Source organism: Bombus bifarius, unplaced genomic scaffold (assembly GCF_011952205.1).
Source record: "Bombus bifarius isolate JDL3187 unplaced genomic scaffold, Bbif_JDL3187 scf7180000008032_frag, whole genome shotgun sequence".
Lineage (NCBI taxonomy): Eukaryota > Metazoa > Arthropoda > Insecta > Hymenoptera > Apidae > Bombus > Bombus bifarius.
In genome coordinates, this window is record NW_022884403.1 from 7244 (window position 1) to 29017 (window position 21774).

The 21774-nt window shown below is 39.7% G+C and overlaps 1 protein-coding gene and 1 pseudogene across 1 annotated transcript; one reads left to right on the forward strand and one right to left on the reverse strand.

Moving 5' to 3' along the window:
- Window positions 1–1237: 1237 nt before the first annotated feature.
- Window positions 1238–3454, forward strand: LOC117207490 (ankyrin repeat and SAM domain-containing protein 6-like). The gene is made up of 2 exons (XM_033447789.1): window positions 1238–1431; window positions 3343–3454. The coding sequence occupies exons 1-2, from the start codon at window positions 1273–1275 to the stop codon at window positions 3448–3450; spliced, it is 267 nt and encodes an 88-aa protein (XP_033303680.1). The 5' UTR covers window positions 1238–1272; the 3' UTR covers window positions 3451–3454.
- A 2342-nt stretch (window positions 3455–5796) lies between these two features.
- LOC117207489 lies at window positions 5797–7217 on the reverse strand (annotated as a pseudogene).
- Between the last annotated feature and the right edge of the window lie 14557 nt (window positions 7218–21774).

The following is a 21774-nucleotide window of genomic DNA, read 5'->3' on the forward strand; positions in this document are numbered from 1 at the left end:
AGTGTAAATGTATTGCTTAGGTGGTTGGAAAATTCTTCAACTTGTTCTTCGTTGCTTCTTGCCCATGTATTATCTGCTTTTCTGACTGCCGGGACTAATTTGATTGGCTTCTTTATTTTTTTTTGTGGCTTTCCATAGGGAGTAGTTGGAGTTCTCGTGTGCAGATAGTGACTCTATGAATTTTATGAACTCGTTGTTATTGTGTTCTTTCATTTTGTTTTTTATTTCCTTTGCAAGTTTATTTAGGTGTTGTTACGCCGCCTAAAACATCTGCACGCCAGCACGCGCGACCGGACAACAACCGGCCTGTGTAACGTTACTTCGACCCTCAATAAACCTAAGGACCCACCATAACTTTCACTTCCCTGTATTGTTTCGCCATGTGTCTTCAATCCGTTTGTCTTGAAGAATTTCTAAAGCTTAAAAATATTCTCGAAACACAGTCGGTTTTTAGAGAGGTCCTTGGGTTTATTAGGCGCACTCAAAACACGGAGAAGGCGGGTATGCGCCCATTAGGAAAATCCGAATAGCCCTCTAATAAAACAAGCTAGGTTTTCCTCACGAACACGGTCATCTATCCACCACGATGGTAGGAGACTTCCTACTCATCCCTTCGAGCAGTAGTGCAGGTCATGACCAATCGAGTCCGCGGTTCGTTACCCTCACTTTTCCTAACGAAAGTGGGAACAACGAATCCGCGTTCTTTAGGCACAGGGGCACACCCACACCGAACTTTTCTTCCGTATTAGAAAAAGAGCGACAGTCAGTCTAAAAACTAACGCCTAACGCGGCAGTCTACACATAGCGCGAGAGTCGCATACTTCACGCAAACCTTTGTCGCTTCTCGGTGTTGTCGAACATACATCTCCTCTCCTAAATATATTATAGTACTACGTCCACTAATACATTAACTTTCATTATAAGAGCCCTGCTCTAGCGCACATATCTATCTCATCCTCGTGCGACAAGTTGTTATCTATTTATCTTTCCTCGACAGTGTAATCTAAGTGTTGGAAATATATAATTTATAATTCTGTGAATCACAGTGTTATACAAACTCAATCACCCCTATTATCTCACCGGAAATCGGGGGATCGATCAATTCGTGGTGTCGATTGTTATAATCGTAACGGGAATTTACGACTCCCGTTGACGTCTCTCCTCGCGATTAGGTCTCCCCGCAATTGGTCGAACCAAACAGAAGATCTTGATACTACTCTTGAATATGGGCCTGAATTTAGACCATTGCGCCAACAAAATATTCCTGCAAATATGAATGATGAAAATGTATTTGGAGAAAATACACCAACACCACCACGTTACAGGACACCTCCAAGAGGAGTAATCTTAAATTCAGAAGAAGCAAACATGTTTGTTTTACTAAAACATTACGGATTAGGTGAATACGTGCCTATATTTCTCGAACAAGAAGTAAATATGTTATTAAATTATGTGTCTTATATATGTCGGAGATGAAAGAACACCGGAGCCTTTGGAATTTTTGATAATCCCGCAACATTGTAACCTAGAGTCTACTATAGCTGTAATTGAACAATTGTAGTTATTCAACCCGATTGTAATTGTTCGAGAGTTGTGATAATGAGCTTGGGCTCGAGGCGACAGTCAGTCGCCGAACGTAGCCGCGGTCACGGGATGAACGCTTTGTCTAACAAAGGTATGGAGTAATTCTATAGCTCTCCTTAAAAGAAATATTTGTGGCGACACGCGACAGTAAACATTCCAACGGTTTCTGTCCCGTGGCTCGCCACACGCAGACCCTATTCTTCGAGTAAGATGATTGCCAGATGTCGATGCGTCTCCGCAGTACATGTCCGGCTAGCTCGAGGGCCCGTTATGAATCTTAAGATTTAGTCAACTAAAGTCCTTCAAACAGACAAACAGTCTTTGTCCCAACTACGGGAAAATAGGGGAGACCTATTTTTCAACGAGCGGCGTCTCCCACTAGCAACTTTCCCTCGAGGGCGGCTAGCATCTTTTTCTAACCACCGATATGGAGATTGACCAATTAGCAGCAACGCCAATTTCCCTTACTTTCTGAACGAAGGCTTTTCTCGACGAATCCGATGATCTCGTACCCTTAGACACACCCCATTATAGTTTTCCTCTGTGGCATCATCGGGACGGGAAAGGCATTCTCGCTCGCGATCTCATTGATGAAAGGAGTAACCCTTTACGACCAGAGAACATTACGCGTCCGACTTAGATTTTGTGAGTACGTTCATCTATCATCCCGTCGACCGCGGATTCGTTATTGAACCTAGGATCATTGTCATTAGTTTTCTCGAGTACCTAACTACCACGGTTACTTGTCCGGTTCTATAATAATCGTATTTGCACTAGTCAATGTCTTCTCTATTGCATAACGACAACGTGTAACCCAAACGAAGATTCGTTTCACGCCCCTAACCCTAATTCTAATGTAAACCCGACATACATATATGTGTCGAGTCACAATCCGCTCCGAGTCCGAGCTCGAGTCGCCATCCCGGGGAGGGCTTGCGATAGGTAGCGGTTTGGCATTGAAGTTCTCCATCGTCTTGTCGCATGTAAGGTACTTTTATTGTCAATTGGGGGATGTTACGGAACAGACGAGGATACACAGCAGACACACGCACGCGACACTATTGACGATGGCCTCAGGCTTGATAACGAATCCACGGTCAACGGGAGGATAGGTTTCCTTGCTCTAACTCACACGTGCACCACTTCCTGATCGTAAGGCGCGACTTCCTTCGCCGATCAGATCTCAAGCAAGACTGCTCTTCGTCCCAACGACGCCACCGAGACAAACTCTGGTGGGGTGTCTAAGTACACAAGATCCTGTCGATCGACGTCGCTGTCGATTGGTCGATTTGGGACAAAAGCTGCCTATCCGTTTGCAAACACCTCAATTGCCGAAAAAACGCAGGTTTCATAGCGGGTCCTCGGGCTACCGGGACTTGTGCTGTGTACGTGCCTCAACATCAGGTATTCATTGTCCTAAGGAACCGTTAACATGCTTTACTGTCGGATACCTCAATGGGTAATTCCTTTAATGAGGGTCATAACACCGCTCCGCACCTTTGTTAGACGGAGCGCCCGTCCCGTTGACCGCGGCTACGTTGGGCGGCAGGCTGTCGCCCCGAGCCAAAGCTCACCGTCACTAATCCCGTACAATTACTATCGGTTTGGATAACTGCGATTGTTTCATTACGGCTATAGTAGGCTCTAAATCACAATGTTAGGGTGTTATCCTGAAGTTCCAGAGGGGCCCCGGTGTCATTTCGTCTCCGACATATGTATAAAATTTTATTATAAATTAATATTGTAAATTTATTTCAGGTTGACATTGATTTGTTTATGACTTTAAGTAATGAAGATTTAATTGAAATTGGTATAAAAAATGAAGCTGACAGAAAAGCTATATTAGAAGTGATAAATAGATCATAAAAAATCAGTGATACAAAAAGAATTCATTACCTTTTATTAATTATATCTAATTATATATTATTATTTTATATGTTATACACTAAAGCTGCTTTAATGTATAAATGTAAAAATATAATGTGTTATTGTTGAGATATGTATAATTTTCTGTATAATTCTGTATAATTATATGTATAATTAATTTAAATGCGTAGTAGAGATACTTGTATGTGAATATCAGTATGTGGAAGTATGTGTGTGTGCGCGGCGTCTCGAAAACAGATGAATGTAAACTAGTGAGTCGGTTAACAGTCGGGTATAGAAAAAAGTGCTGAGACGCGTGCAAGTGTGTATCGATGAATATATAAGAAATCGTCCGTGAAATAAATATATTGCTATTTTAATATTAATCCTCAGTATAAATTTAGTGTTCCTATAACATTATTTCGGCTTCAAAGATCGACAATTCTCAACAGTTATGTTATAGCATATTAGAATCATTTTTTATACTAACTTTGTACGTTTAATGACATGATACATATAATATGATACATTTCTATTTTTCCTTATAAAGATACATTTACATACGGAATGGCTGTAAAATTGTTGTATTCTTGATGTGCGATAATACTTTATTAATAAGTACACTTTTTTTCCTTTAGAATTATGTGGAATTGAACGCTCTTTTAGCCAATCACTCAATTCACTATTCTTCATTTGATAGAACTGATTCATTTTTACCATTGTCTGCACAATATTGCTTTGATCCTATTTAATAAATTATTGAATAATGATATATAATTTTAACTTAATCATACTGAATTTAGGGACATAAATGTGTGTATACAGGTGCAAATGTACTGCTATCTTTATCAGATTTAGCTATTCCTAGTTTCTCCTTCAGTGTTAAATGTTTTTGTCTTTGATCTTTTTCCTGCGGTAGCTATATTTAAATAGAGAAGATTATAAGCGAAGCATAAACAATGGAAGTATAAATAAAAGAAAAACTAGGTACATACATGTAGTATCGTGGACGAAAGGCCTGGGAAATATCGGGCGAACTATGAACAATGTCGCGAGAGCCGAGGCGCCGTCGGGCCCATCAATGTGTCATCGGTCTTTTCAAGTGCATAGTTTCGTGGAAAAGACCTACGTGACCCTGGCTACGAGCGTCTGCAGAACACGTGTGCGGTGGGCCTAGGAAAAGGACAACAGAATGCGACAACGGCCAGAGTGTCAGTCGAGGAGCAGAGTGCGAGTCGAGAAACAGAGTGTGAGTCGAGGAGCCAGGTGCGAGTTGAGCGGAGAGAGTTTGCGAGTGGCGTTGCCGACAGAGTGTGGATTGCGCTGTCTTCTGTACGTTTGGGTGAATAGTTCAAGTTAATCAACAATCGTCTTTTTCTGTCTGATTAACATCTCTATTGTCCACTCTTTGTAAACAGTATTACATCACGATATTACATACATGCGTTAACATATTATCGAGTTATAACGCTGAATTATTTTTCTTTAATATCTGTTTCTATGTTTGTTCTTCTTCCTTTTTACGGAAATATATTTATAGCACTGTACTTTTTCTAACGCCTTTTTACTTTTCATACGAGTTACATACGTATAGATCGTGCAATTCTACACTTCAGAGGCCCATGAAAAGACATCGCATTCTTAATGAATAACCTTTTAAACTTTGACTATATATATTATGTGTATATTATTAAGTCTTATATTTGTAACTAGCGGTCGAGTATATTTTATACAAACAACCGAATGTAATTATAGGAAATATATAATGGTAGAATCCCCCTTCTCGTCACTTGAAAAAGCTATTTCATCGAATAGGAAATTCGCGGTATTACGGTATATAATCATGCAATGGATACGATATATTTTTCGAATAAAAGAAAAAGTAAGCTATGATTTTTATGATTTGAAATATATATATGTGGGATAGTGTGACGTCCGAGTGAAGTTCGTTGTGTTGTTGTGACGTAGAATTGGTGAGAAACGATTACGCGAAACGCGATATTATATTCGACTTTGTGAGAGTGCAACGATATTGTATTTATCATACTGTTTTCTGTTAACTTGTAATACAACATTCCTACATATATATATATGTATATTTATTTATTTATTTTACTAACAATAAGGGGAATAAAACAAAGAACAATTAGTTGGATGCGGAAAAAGTTAACTATATTCAGATAAAATAATATACAAAATAAGTAACACTTAAAATACAAAAAAAAGCCAAAAATATAGAGAAAAAATGTATTTGATTAGTTTAATATTATGTTTCTATTTATACACTTAATTTGACGATACATGATACCAAACATCTTAATGTGTGTATGTCATTTTTAAGAAATTATAAAGTATATTGATATAAGAGTATGAATAAGCTAATTTTTACATGTGCATGCATTACGCGAAAAATGTATGGGTAATGGCCTTGACTTTTCTTCGGCAAATGATGCACGTTGTGAAAGCTGGTGAACAGTACTGGCATGTTGCTAAATGTCCACAAGGTAGGAACGTAATTGTGGCTTTTCGTTTCGTGCAAACTTTACACGAACGAGCATCTTTCAATGCTCGATTTTCTTCCTCCAGAGTGGCTAAAATAGTAAAAAGTATATTTAATTATAATATATAATGAAATTTATTATATGTATACGGATTTCATTCATCTGTGTTTTTATTTTTATTACTTACCAATTTTCTCAACGAGAATCATTTCATTGGTAACATTTTCACTATTGGATCTCTCAGGATTCTCATCTGTACTTACTATTGGTGCCTGAAATAAATATAATGTACACAAGTATATATTGGAATTATTAATTATACACATTCTTAATTATATATATTGTTCAGGGTATGAGTTTTTATACTTATACCTTCAGCAGTTTCATATAACTCCTGGTCTGTTACATTATTGACATATTCCCAGCCCAGTGCTGGAAAAAGATGACAACATCTGGGAGACGAAATCATATGTCTGTCCCATGGATCGTCTTCTGGTCTCCAATTGCCTATACAAATTCCACAATGGTAACAGGTAGTGAAATCATTTATTCCGGTGTAGTAGAAGCCTGCATGGGCTAATTCTTCACTTGGCTGTGTCACATCTGTAGGCCATGTTGCGAATGAATTTAATCTGGATTCGTAACTAGCATATTGCAATATTTCTGGTTTCTTAACACTTTTTAGTCCCAAACGGCTAAGTTGATATGCCGTCGGGGTTCGTGAGGATCTTAAAAATCCATGATCATTAAAATCAAATGACTCTTGATATTGTAAACCATGAGGACAAGATATATTTCTATTTCTTCGTTTTGTCCGTGGAACTTTAGCAGGACTTGCTCCAATTGGTACATTATTACAACGTTCATTGCGGATAAATCTGCACTCTGGAGAACACATCTCATGAATCTGCATGGGAATATCACCCACCGACCACTGACTTGCCACCAATTGACATTCAAAGCATCTCACTACATCCAAGTTTCCAGTATAATAGAATCCTGCAGCTGCAAGACTGACAGGGTCAATGAAGGATACAGGCCAATTTCGAAAACTCGAACGTCTTGCTTCTTCTAACCGAAAATCATAACAATTTTCTAGAATGTGCCGCGATGTGGATGGAACCGGTGGCATTTCTATCGGCAGTATCGGTGGCATTGTCGACGTGGACGGTATCGGTGATGTCAAATCAATCACCGTTGCTGAAGGTACAGGGGATGGTATATCAACCATAATTACTGGACGTTCCATAGACGTCGAAGGTACGGCTATCTCATCCGCCGATATTGAATGAACCGGCGGATTTGAATCATCTGACAATTTCGAAGGAATAGGCGCTAATTCTTCTTCATCTTCTGAAGATTCTGTATCATGTTCCATGAAATATCGGAAGTTGATTGTAGAAATCATTTTATCCATTTTAATTGTAATTTAATGCGCCTTCAAACCTATTTAAAAGAAAAAGACATTGAAATATCTACTAATTGTAAATGACTTAAATATATTATATATTACAGAACATATATATTACATATATTACAGAAATATATAACAGACAAAACTTACGAATATCAGATGTTCACGTTCCGCTTCAACAGCTCTCCAATTCTTCAAATGGAATCTTGACAAATATTTAATATCTTATTCCTGTATATTTTATATTTTTAGATTTACTAAAACTGCCCAATCGTACGAACGAGCCGCACGAACTCTTCGACCATCAGTGTAATACTGAACCTTGCTAGTAGTATGTACCGAGAAGCTACTACCTGCTTTCTAGAAATCTTATCCCTACCCACAGTACCTAGTAGCAATATACTCCAAGGCATGCCCACTGTGCAGAGTGAGCAAGTTGTCGACCAATCAAATTTCACCGATGCTCCGCCCCCTACAGTACTGTACTGTGCTGTGTAAAATAATGGATGCTCGCTAGGTACAGCGTGAAAATATATTTCTTATTTACTCACTTTCGAAAATGATGCCGCCTTTGAAGGAATTCTTATTTACTCCGCTTTCACTTGGCAATATTAACACGTTGTTTAAAATATCAGTAAAAACTGCTACGGAGCCTAGAGAGTGAAAGAGAACGACAAAAATTACACTTTATTATTGACAGATATAATAAAAGAGGAGATGATAATAGATATTAGGTCCTAATCGAGTTTTCGTAATATCTCTAGTTCGACATTGTCTTCCTACAACTCTCACCGGAATTTCTATATCGTTCTGCTTCTAATTTGCAATATTCGGAAACTCCTAATCCGTACGTTATTTCGGTTCAGGTGGCCACAGTCCTAAACCGACCCTGCTTTCTGGTGGGTATAATATTTAGTAGAAGGATAACTGCTGTCGTAAACAGTATAGTCTAAGGTCGTAGTAGTCGTTACTTTATGGCATCGTACACCTTGTGGCGTATACCCTGCCCCGGTATTAATCATCGCGCATTACAATAAAATTATTTTTACAAGTAAGTACGCACTTCTTCAATATGTGAAACATCTCACTCAGAGTTTCTGCAGGAAAGTTCTCTCGCGATGCGAATAGTAGAACGCTGTTATGTTATATTACATTATACATGTTATATCATATCGCAATCATATATCGTCGTTGGCACTTTTCGCGAATGTTCCTTGCAACAATATACCATCGTTTGGCATTAAAAATGTTAATTGCGTATGTACTAGATGATAGTAAAAACGAAGAATAAAGATATTCGGGCAAAACGCAATATACTAAGCTTGAAAAGCAGTAGTATCTTGAAGAATAACGAGGAAACGTTCTCGTCCGACAAATGCAAAAAAGTATCGACGAAGTAAATTGACGATATGTCTATGTTTTGTTACTAACAATCCAGAATCTCGATCTTCAGGTAGACATTGCACAGAACTTGCTATTTATTGTTTACTCATATTAATTGGTTGTTGTTTATTTAATTATTACTGTTATTAATTGTTGTTAATTATTAATTGTTGTTTACTCCTGTATTTCATTTAAGTATTTTCACAAAAAACTCGATTTTCAGAATCGATCCCTCAATTATCCTAGAATTGAACTTTATATATATATGTGTAAATTTAGTATGTCGGAGATGAAAGGAAAACCGGAGCCTTCCCTTTGCAATTTTGGGAAAGTCTTCTAATGCTTTAGCCTAGATTTTATCATAGCTGTAATTAAGCAATTGTTGTCATTTGTAATTGTTCGATATGTGTGATAGCGAAAGTGGGTTCGAGGTGACAACTGGTCGCCGAACGTAGCCACGGTCACGGGATAAACGTTTTGCCTGACCAAGGTGTGGATCGGTTGTATTGTTCTCCCTATAAATCACATAGAATTGTACTTTGGAAATGTCGATATAATGGGACACACGTTGTATTAGGAATCAATCTCCAGACAGAAACTGCCTAGTAACGGCGTTTGGATCTTTCTCGATGTTTCCAAAGAGTATACAACAAACTTTTGACAGAAATTGCCTAGCAACAACGATTGGAACCTTCTCGATGTCTCCAGCGAGCATATAACAAACAAATGCAGTCGTATAGCGAAAAAGATTTTCATCAGATATTCATTCGTGTGATCGCCTTGGAAAGTGATACATCAAGTAGTTTACCGAGTGTCTCAGTAATCGTATTTTTTTGTGTTTAAAATTATTCTACGCATAGTAAAGAGTTATCCCGTTGACCGTGGATTCGTTTGAACCTAGAAACATTGTTAATAGTGTTAATTAAATTCATTATTCGTAAAACCTATTAATCGTTAATCTCATTATTCGTTAAATTTATTATTCGTAAGACATATTATTCGTTACTCTTATTATTCGTTAAACTTATTATTCTTTAATCTAATTATTAGTTAAACTCATCGTTTGTTAATCTTATCATTCATTAAACTCAATATTCATAATATTTTGTAAAATCTTGTATATTCGCGTAAATATAATCTCTGTCTCGTAAAACGATGGCTAACTCAAACGAAGAATCGTTACGCGCCTTAAATTCTAATGTTAACCCGACAAGTATATAACTTATAAGCTTGTTATAAATATATAAATTTGTTTAAACATATTTTGAATGAGAATAAACCACATTTCACTACACAGAAAATTATTCTACAGAATGTGTTATTCTACGGAAGTGCATCGTTCTCTAACCACCAACATGGAAATTGACCAATTAACAGCAACGTCAATTTCCCTCACTTTCCGAACGAAGGCTTTTCTTGACGAATCCGACGATCTCGTGTCCTTAGACACACCCCATATATTGTTATTCCCACCCCATTGTAGACCCCATTGTTATCCCGTTGACCGCGGATTCGTTATTGAACCTAGGATCTTTGTCATTAGCATCTCGAGTATCCAATTACCACGATTGTCAAATTCTGTAATAATCATATTTGCACTAGTCAATATCTTCTCTATTGCATAACAACAATGTGTAATCCAAACGAAGATTCGTTTCACGCCCCTAACCCTAATCATAATGTGAACCCGACATATATATGTAAGTGTGATTTTTTAATAACGATTAACAACATAATAACAGAGAAATTTGCTTAATTGCTATTTGTGCTTAGTTACGTCCTAAATTATTTAATAATTTATTATTAAAATAAATATTGACTAAAAAACAATTATTAAAGAATATAATTTACGAACTTTGCTAATATCATCACTAGTAAAAACTAATGCTTTATCTTATTAATAGCTTTTCCTAATTTAATTTTTGGTTACAAGGAAGACAGTTATAGTACGTTTTAAATTATGTCACAATTGAAAAATATATTCCAAATATGTCTTATGATCAATACAAAATCTGTTAAAGAGTATTAATTTTAAGTTATTACATTACACAAGATATCGTAAACATTGTTTTTGCCATCTCTCATTGTTTCGATATTTACAAATCTTCGATCCATAATTTCTAATTTAACGTTATGATCCATTAAGATTTAAAGTCACTTACCCTATTCCATTCTCGCGGCCCAAATTTTCTACTTTTTGCAAGTGCAGCGTGATAATAACAAAGTGCGAATTTAAATTCGGTTTCTTCGCTGCAGGACTCCAAAGTTTCCTGGGCAAAGTTATCCAACGCTTTGTGGATATTTGTTTGAATTCCAGATGGTGGTTCGTTCGTGATCTTTATGACCGATTCTAGTATACCCTGTGTAAATTTAACGAACCTTACATTGAGTAATTGGTGTTTCTTATCGATATTATTTACTTATGGACTAAAGTATCACTTATATAGTAAATTAGGGACTATAATAGGTACCTCAAAATTTTCTTAGATTTTTTTAAAGCAAAAAGATTGTAGGAAATTAGACCAGTTACTGAAACACCTGTAATGCCGACCGCGTTAATGAAAAACCATATTACCGGCGGAGGGTTAAAGAATATAATTAGCACATGCTAGCTTAATTAAAAGTGCATATTTTCTTTTGCTTTTTCAAATTATATAATTGTTTCTTACCTGAGGTATTATTGATTCAGGAGGATCAGGATTGGGTTCCGCACTAATGAACAATTGACAATCATCATGTGGATTCTTCGAGCATTGTTCCATCTTTTTTTCTAATGTAGGCAATCACTTCCTCAGTGGTTTTCGTTCGCTGAAAATTCTATGGCTTCTTCCGTTATGGGTTCTTGACCTTGACCTTGACCCAGTGACACATTATGGAAATTTCTTCCTCCAAAAGTGAAACCCAATTACATTCCCAGCTTTTCGACGTCCTGAAATTTTATCGTTGCCGTTATTGTAAATACATATTCGATGTGATTACGCTGATTTTCGTAACATGTTTTTGTATAATTCATTAAGTATCGATAATTCTTAATTTTAATTGTCCTCGATCCAGGTTATAAACTGGTAAACGAAAGATATGTCATTGAAAGCAACAGAGTATAGGAAATGAGAAGAGTAAGAAGGTATTACAATTATATTGCATTAAAGAAAAATTATTAAATGTAACGCAGTTTGGTTTATAGCTTATTGATTGTTCAGGGTATGCAAGAATTATATCTCATGACTTTGATGGATGATCCTGCACCTTCAGATCGGTGGAGATTTATTAAAGAAAGATATCGTATAATAGAATTTCAGAGCTAAATTTTTTGTATTGCACTGCTTAATGCTCGTTACGAGGAATAAATTTCTGTAAAGAACCACGGGACGCAAATGAACCGTTCTTGTGGAAAATGATCTTAAAATTCCATTAGATCTTATATTGAAGTTACATTAGAAAATATTTACATTTCCCAGTTAGATAAAAACTAAGTAAGGCAATATTAATGAACAAACAGAAGGTATTCCTTTGAATGAATGATAATCTACGCTAAATAGGATGAAGCATCTAACTTCATCATTTCAAACTATTACAAAATTACTTAATTTACGGAGAAATCTTTCGAATAAAAATTGAATAGCGTTGAAGAGAATATGATTTGGTAGGTGGAACTGCAGAAACGTTAACTACTCTTCGATTTCGTTGTTTTTGAATATGTTGTAGAAATCGGTATTTCAAATAACCTCTTCCTATATAAGAAGTGAATTCGCTTAGTTTCCGGGATATTCGCGAAAAACTACCAATATCACTACAGTGAATTCTACTTCTGCAGTTGTGCAACCGTGACAGCGTATGCGTTAGTTTGGTTACCGATTGCCGGTCACTTATCTTCTCTTTGAAAACGAGGGTCGGGCGAGTTTAAAGGCTGTGTGCACAACGTACACAAGCGAGGCTGCAAGAGTCTGTTATAACTGGTAACATATAACTCAATTAAAAGTGAATATCATCAATGTATTGGCTTCAAATATTAAATAATTAAATAATTGTTAATACACAGAAGATAAGTGGCCGGCGACTGGCAACCAGACCGACGCATGCGCTGTCACAGATGAACATCTATAGGCAGAAATACACTATAATTGAGTCGGTAGTTTCTTGCTAATATATTGAAAACTAAACAAGTTCACTCCTTATATACAGCATAGTATATAGGTAAAAGTTGTTCAAAATATTTCTATAACATATCCAAAAATCATAGAAATCCGAGGGTAGATAACGTTTCTACAGTTTCGCCCTATATAGCGTTCAAGTTTTCTCGGGATAGTATAAGTTGTAAATTTAAGGTATGAACAAAGAATCGTATGAGTGCCGGGGAAGAGAGAGAGAGATTTACGATACTACATGGTTAACGAATATTTATCTGTTCTTCCTAAGTTGTTCGATATGTGTATCTCCCTACACACTTTCTTTCATAATATGACATTTGTAGTCTTTATTATTAAAATTGAAAGTACATTATATAAGTATATTAGTTGATAAAATTACAACGCTAAGTACACATTTTCTCGTCGAATGACCCTTAAATTTTTTAAGGACCATCTCGGATCACCAGTTTTCTCCCTTCACAGATTACATTCTTAATTCTACCGGCCCACTCGTTCGCCATGATTTATTTATATTGCTTTATCAGCACGATAGTTACATGTCCAAACTCCTTCGCCGAGGATTAATTGTCGTCGCCGATTAGCCGGTTCTGATGTTTCCTTCTTTCTTTTCTTTTCTTTTTTTTCGCTTCCTTACAACGATAACGGTTGACAAACAGTTCGACAACGATTATCACCATCGATTCGCTATCGTTCGAATCGTGGCACGCATTCGATTTTCGAAATTAGATACGTTTGTATTCATTTTGATTAAATAAATATATGTCCAATAAAAGTTATTTCTGCCGTCACAATTGAAGCGCATTGCGTTTGCGACGAGACTGCTCCTGAAGCAAGCAATCGTCAGATGCAACACTTGAATAATCACTTATTGGGAAATGAAAGCATCGTTGTCCATGGTATCGTTACCGATGCGCGTCTCTAGTCCTGATGCGTATGAGAAATTCTGCCCTAAGATTCCTACTCGGTGAACAATGCTGTAAATTCGTTTATAAATAGACACGTAATAACGAAAATTTGTTTCTTTACGTGAATATTGTGGTATGACCTACTCTTCAATGTCAAAAAACATGATGTAATATTAGTTCTTAATTTACATAGTAAGTGAATGTAGTAGTTATAGTTAGTTATTACTGCACAGCGGTATATTTCACAAGTGGAAGAATAATTTGCTGTTATTTGATTGCTGAAAAATTTGATTCGCCACATTTATGGTTCTAATGTGCGTTAATAAACAGTCAGACAATAATCACTTACTTTACATTTTTCTTTGAAACGTAAACGTTCTGTAGATTACGATGGAACTTTTATACTAGTTTTTGAGAGAATAATTGGGTTATAACGTATGATGATATCGATACATTTTATCCCCATTAGAAATACGAAGGTTTGTAATCATCTGTAAAAGTATTGTTTAACTTTTTTAATATTCAGTATGACGAAATAGCAAACTGTCTATATCATTAATTACATAATTATCGCATGAAAAAATAAAGCGCCGTATTTGTTTATTTTTGACGCTTTTGTTATTAATGTGCAAATGGATGATTAGACATGTTTATTAATTGGATATTGGTTATTAATTGTAATATCTCTTTGTAACTTTAAACCAGGATAAATAATTATCATTTCTCTTTATGTATGTTACAGCCAAAGAGGCATACGAGAACGTTACGGAGGAATATGTAACACGCGCTTTGCGAGAGGCAACTGAAGAAACTTTCTCTTCCGTCGCTGCTGAAATTAAAGCGTTAGTAGAGTCCCAATAAATGCAGCTGCAGTATAAAAACAGACAGTGTAATACTTTCGAAATCTATAACTAAGCAAAAGCATATACATTTGGAAATGGAGAAAACAACGCGGAGCTAAAATAGTGTCCCCAGTAACATTATGCTTAAACCATTTTATATTTGCGAACTATATTCGGTTATCTTTAAATTAGCAAAGAGAAATTGTTTCCAAATCCAATTTCGCCGTTTGAGAGATGCACATTCATATACATATACATATACATATCTCTGGCATAGTAACATAACATTCCTATTGAACGTAGCAACCGCGATTCGCACGGTGTCACTTCAGACCACTCGTGTTCTGGTATAGGCAAATTAAAACAAAAATGATGTAATATTACAACTTTACTGCGTACATTTTTTCATTAGTATAAACAACTATTACTATAATAACGTTGAAGAAAATATTAGATACTCTGCTTTTTGTTTCGGATCGCGCAGATTCTTCCCTTCGTAGCCCATCGATATCCCCACTAGCGTGCATTCATTAGATGTGCCGCCTGTGCTGGCACGTGTATGCTCTTTCGAGAATTCGGCGGAAAGAGTGTGAAGATATCGATGGTACATTGGGCACGTCGGTGTTGCGCTTTGGCGGCGTCGCGCTTTGTATCCGGAGCCGTTGAAAAGTTCCGTGGCCCGTGCCGCCACAGTACCCCCTTACCAGTGATAACGCTATATAAATGAAAAATATATAAATGTTACAGGCAAGGGTGTACGTTCGCCGGCTCCTCACGCCTATCCGAGACCCGCCTGAAACCGATCAGGAAATCGAACTCTCCTTCCCGCGCGTGTGGTGTGATGAACTCTTGAGTCCCCTTCGCTTTGTTCGTTTCGGGCACCGGGCGGTATTGTTACATTGCGCTTTTCCGTGCTATGGTGTTCAATATTGTCGTTAAAAAGAAATGCGGGTTTCAATCGGTCTATGGACACTATTACGTTTTTATTGTTTATTTTAACAGTGAAGGTCTTTTTTCCTCGCTCTATAACCTGATACGGCCCGTCGTAGGGTGGTTGTAAGGGGTCTCCGATGGCGTCGCGACGCAGAAATACGTAAGGCGATGTTTCGAGGTCGCGGTACACGAAGGTTCTCTTTTCGCCGTGTCGCGTAATTGGATGAGGCCTGATTTTTCCTATTCGGTCTTTTAGGCGACTTGCGAATTCCGAATTGGCCTGTCGTTTAGTCGGTACGAAAAATTCTGCCGGCAATCGTATGCCGGTGCCATAAACCATTTCGGCTGCCGTCGCGTTTAGGTCCTCTTTAATAGCTGTTCGTATGCCTAATAGAACTATCGGCAAGATATCCACCCAGTTGCTCGTATCGTGTCATTTGATTGCTGCTTTTAGTTGTCGGTGGAGGCGCTCTACCATCCCGTTGGACGCGGGGTGATAGGCTGTCGTGCGCAAATGTCTGATGCCGAGCAACCGGCATAGTTCGTTAAATAGGTTCGACTCGAACTGGCGTCCTTGATCAGTCGTTATTCTTAAAGGCACGCCGAAACGAGATATCCACGTGGAAAGGAGAGCCGAAGCGACGGTTGCCGCCTCCATGTCGGCGATGGGAATGGCTTCGGGCCAACGCGAAAAACGGTCGATACACGTTAGACAATATCGGTAGCCTTTTGAATATGGCATCACGATAATGTCTATGTGTAAGTGTTCGAAACGGCCCGCTAATTCTCCGAATGTTCCGACGGGTGAGGATACGTGCCTGGTGACTTTACATTGTTGACACGGGATACATTGTCGTGTCCAATTTCGGGCGTCCTTGTTTATGGACGGCCAGACGAAACGCGTCGTCACCAGGTTTTGAGTGGCACGTATCCCTGGATGGGAAAGTCCATGGAGCGAATTAAATACGTCGCGCCGCAAGGATTTCGGTACGTACGGTCGTACAAAGTCACCCGATACGTCGCAATATATTTCTACGTCGTGATCGGGGAAACGTATTTTCTTTAACCGTAGCGCGGATGTACCGGAGTTGACGATGTTGCTTAGTTCTTTGTCGGCTTCTTGCGCGGCGGCGAGAGCTCGATGGTCCACAGACTTTCCTATCGCTTCGATGCGTGACAGAGCGTCGGCAACGTTATTGTCTAACCCCTTGATATATCTTTTGTCGGTGGTGAATTGTCCGATGTAATCTAGTTGCCGGAATTGTCGCGGCGAACACTTATCGGGATCTTGGTTGAACGCATATGTAAGGGATTTATGATCGGTGTAAATTGTAAAATTTCTCCCTTCAATGGCGTGTCGAAATCGCTTTACCGCAGTGTACATAGCGAGTAATTCGCGGTCGTACGCGCTGTACTTTCGCTGCGCGGATTTCAACGGTTTGGTAAGGAAACCTAACGGCTGCCAAGAGTCGTTGACGCGTTGCTGGAGGACCGCTCCTATTGCATAGTCGGATGCGTCTACCGCGAGGCTAACAGGTGCGCCACGTATCGGATGCGCTAACATCGTGGCGTTAGCGAGGGCGCGTTTCGATTCGCGGAAGCTGGCTTCGGATTGCTCTATCCATTTGATGGGCGCGTTGCCCTTTTTCCCTCCTTTTAATAGGTCGTTTAGGGGTTGAAAAATTTTTGCGGCCCCCGGTATGAAACGTCGATAGAAATTAATCATACCGAGGTACCTGCGTAGTGCTTTAACGGTCCCGGGGAGCGGTACTTCTACAATAGCGTCAACGCGTTCGGCTAGCGGCTTTATCCCGTCGGCGTTTACGGTGTGTCCCAAGAATGTGATTTCGTTCACACCGAATTCGCACTTTACTGGGTTGATGACTACGCCATACTCGTTTAAGCGTTCAAACAAAATCCGAAGGTGTTCGCGATGTTGTTCTTCGGTTTCGGATGCGATTAAGAAATCGTCTATGTAAGCGAACACGAAGTCTAGACCACGGGTAATTTCGTCAACGAATCTTTGACACGTTTGCGCGGCGTTTCGAAGCCCAAACATCATGTTGGTTGCTTCGAAAAGTCCGAAAGGTGTCGTGATCGCGGTTTTCTTAACGTCTTCTGGCGCGATCGGGATTTGGTGGTAAGCGCGGACAAGGTCGATTTTTGAGTAGACACGCTTACCGTATAGATGTTGCGCGAAATCTTCGATATGTGGTGGGGAGTACCTGTCGGGTATGGTGCGAGCGTTCAACGCACGATAGTCGCCGCATGGTCGTAGACTTCCGTCCTTCTTTGGGATGACATGCAGGGGTGATGCCCATGGACTCTTCGATGGCCGCATCACTCCTTGCTCGATCATTGTTGCGAAATCCGCCTTGACTTGCTTGAGCCGATCCGGTGCGAGACGTCGAGGTTTACTGTAGACGGGTGGCCCGGGTGTGGTTTCAATATGGTGTACCACACTGTGTCGGATTTTCTCTCGTCCGAAGGCCGGTGGACGAGTTAGATCCGGAAACTCCGCCAAAAGTCGATGGTAGACCGATTCGCCGATTACGGTTTTGATGGATATTTCTTCCGTCGTGGCAGCATATCCCCTTGTTGATAATTGGGTTGTCGTGTCGAGGAGTCGTTTGTTTCGCGGGTCCACGAGCAACCCATAATGGCTTAAAAAATCTACGCCTATGATAGGCGTTTGAACGTCAGCAATTACGAAGTTCCACTTGAAGGCTCGTCTAAGGGACAGGTTAAGGCCAATCGCAGTGGTACCATACGTTGCGATGCGCGTCCCGTTGGCCGCGAATAGTTCGTACGCGTTTTTCTTGACGTGCCTATGAATTTTACTGCGGGGGTATACGCTGATGTCGGCGCCGGTGTCTACGAGGAAAGAAATCTTCGTTCCCTTGTCCGTAACGAAGATGCGGCGGGATCTCAGGCCGTCGTCGTCTGCCGCGTCTACGGACGGCTGGTCTCGTTTCCCGACTTCCACGTGCATGGGAAACGACAGCTCCTCGCGCGTTCTCCGAACTTTGCATGATAGAAGCACAGACCGTCTTGCCGTGGCCGATCTCGCGAGCGCGAACGTCGGTGGTATCGCGAACGCGCGCGTGATCGTGATCGTGGTCGACGATGATTAATCATGCTCAACGCGTTCATCTGTGCCTGCAACTGTGATACTTGCTCGCTCAACACGTTGATTGCGGCGGCCATTGGTTCGTATGCTCCAGCGTTTTGCGCTGGTGGGTCCATTACTGCCGTTACCCGGGCGGTGCGCTGAAAATCCTCCCTGAATTCTTCAGCGATCAGGTCCGCCTGCCGCAATAACCTTTCTGGGTCCGAATCGTCGACTGCCGCGAGGATACGCCTGATGCGGGCGGGTAATCGGTTCCTCCACAGCGTGAGGGTAAAATCATCGGGCGTGGAGGGGCTGGAGAGTTTTTTTAGGTGTTGATAAAACTGGGATGGTTTTCTATCTCCCATCTCCTCCCTTTCCACCAACTTCTTTATCCGGGTCGCGTCCGTATCGGATAATTTGCGAATGAGCGCATGTTTTAATTTTTCGTAGCGTCCGATGTCTGGAGGGTTCGTCATTAGGTCTTCGACGTCCTGGAGCTGTTGATCGTTGAGGCATTTTGCCAGCGTCACGTACTTAATGGTGTCTTCCGTAATTCGCGCTGCCTCGAATTGTCTCTCCTGAAGGGCAAACCATGCCGCCGTGTTCGTGGGCAGCAGTGGAGACATGCTGATCACCTGGCTGGCTATAGTTCCCTGTGTATTACCTTCCATCGTCGCGGTGCACTCAAAATCGGTGGTTAAAACGATAGCACTATCACGGTCACCTCTTTCACTAAATGTCACGTTAAATCACGTCGGTAGTCACCAATTTGAGGTGGTACGGTGATAGGAGCGTAAGGAACTACTCTTGGTGTTTTTACGAATAACAGTTTATTAGAACTAATCAACAATCAGAGTTAACAATGAACAATCAACAATTACACTTAACAGACAACAGGTAACAACTAACAAATAACGATAGACACCGAGAGGTCATTCGACGCGTTGCTATGCGAATAGTACCGAGGAGTTACACTTTTAATGGCGCAAGACAGACTGACTCTGCTTTTTGTTTCGGATCGCGCAGATTCTTCCCTTCGTAGCCCATCGATATCCCCACTAGCGTGCATTCATTAGATGTGCCGCCAGTGCTGGCACGTGTATGCTCTTCCGAGAATTCGGCGGAAAGAGTGTGAAGATATCGATGGTACATTGGGTACGTCGGTGTTGCGCTTTGGCGGCGTCGCGCTTTGTATCCGGAGCCGTTGAAAAGTTCCGTGGCCCGTGCCGCCACAGGTACTATGATTTTGAAAAATATTTTGTCATCTATTGTGAAGATTTTAAGATCACTGATGTCGAGTATGAATTGAAAATGTTCGGTTTTGGCAGAAATCGCGGTGTTGTACATCTGGCTACCTATTGCCTTGGCGTAATTTTCTATGAATTCATTGGGGTCAAGTATTTGTGGACTAATTATTCCTTGTTTGCCTAATATCATGACGTTAAGTACTTCATCTAATTGGAAGTGTAAAGTTTGCATCGCGGTGTCGACTTTCATGATCATCTTAAGCATAGATCTATCGATATTTGCCTGCTGTTGTAATTTTAATATATCACTATGTGATCTCTCTAAGTGGTGTAGGTTTTCTGAGTTTACAATTTTTCTAATAAGTGCTGTTTGATTAGCTATTATGGTCTTGATTTTATTATTATCATCGAATAGTTTGTCCATATTTTCGTTTATGAGCGTAAGATCATCATCGTCGAGAGTCCCGAGCAGACTTTTCGATACGGAACCTATGATGTTAAGCAAACCTCGTGTGCTCCGGGTATGTGTTAACGCTTTCAAGTGTTTTGCGAGTTGTTTTAGGTTATTGATGCGATTTTGTAATCCGCCTAACTCTTCGACGTATTGTTTGCTGATTGCACGTGAGTCTATTGTTAATTTATATGATTCTAATCCTACTATAACATTGGCAGTATCGCTGTACAAATATCCTTTTCCTGTGTTTTCTACGAATACAGAGTTTCCTTCTAATGGTGTAATATTTATTTGCGCGGATACTATTCCGGCAAAGAGGAGCGTCGACCTGGAAAGTAAGGTTTTAAACGATTACCGTGTATCTTTTTGTCTTGAATCAGATAGTACGGAGTACATACTTTATCAATCGTGTATGGTCCTAACCATTCCACATCAAGTTTATGCCTTTTATGATCGTTATGTATTAAAACGGAGTCTCCTTCTTTGAAAACTGATTGAGGTTTTATAATCTTACGTCTTTGATCGCTCTGATATCGCTGTTTACTTTTGATCAATGTTTCGCGAGCGTGTCGGAGTCTAGAGTCCCATTCCTTCTTGCGGAACGTGATTTCGTCTGCGTATGTGCGTTGGGGATTCTTGGATATTGTGGAGGGAAGATAGGCTTGGTGTCCGAATGTGAGTTCGAATGGCGTGTAACCAGTAGAGTCGTGTATCATTGTATTATATGCAAGGCATACAAAGTTAAGTTGATCGTCCCATTCTTCATCCGAATTTCGCTGTATCGATTTTAACATGTCTGTTACTACTGCGTGTGTCCGTTCTAACGATCCGTTACTTTGTGGGTGGAAGGATGTCGTTTTGATATGTTTGATTTTGAAGGCGTCTTCGTACTGTTGCATTAAACTAGATATACAATTCTGTCCGCGGTCAGTTAATATCTTTTTTGGAGCGGAAAAGATGTAAATGTAATGATTCAAGAGTGCGTTCCAAATTGTTTCCGTTTGCTGAGTTTTTAGTGGTACGAGTATTAAGTATTTTGTCAATTTGTCATGTATGGATAGAATGTACTGATTGCCTTTTTTCGTCTTTTTCAGTGGGCCTAATAAATCCATAGCAATTTTATCGTTTGGTTCGAGGGGTGTGTCGGTGATACAAGGTTCTTCGCGCGGTCTGATACGTGTAGTTTTAGATGTTTGGCAGGTGTCGCATGATTCTATATGTTGTTGTATGCGTTTCATCAAATCTGGTACTCTGTGCCGTTCACGAATGCGGTCGTATGTCTTTTGTATACCGGGGTGTCCTACTAAATCGTGATTTTCTTTCAATAATTCGTCTATTTCTTCGTCGCTATATGTTTGAATTGGTTCCCATGCAAAATTTAATTC

What these genes read in the sequence shown, in the direction of transcription:
- LOC117207490 (XM_033447789.1), top strand. Translation starts at nt 1,273, where the DNA reads ATGAATGATGAAAATGTATTTGGAGAAAATACACCAACACCACCACGT. An exon ending in CTATATTTCTCGAACAAGAA is followed by an intron (nt 1,432 to 3,342) that starts GTAAATATGTTA and finishes AATTTATTTCAG; the next exon opens with GTTGACATTGATTTGTTTAT.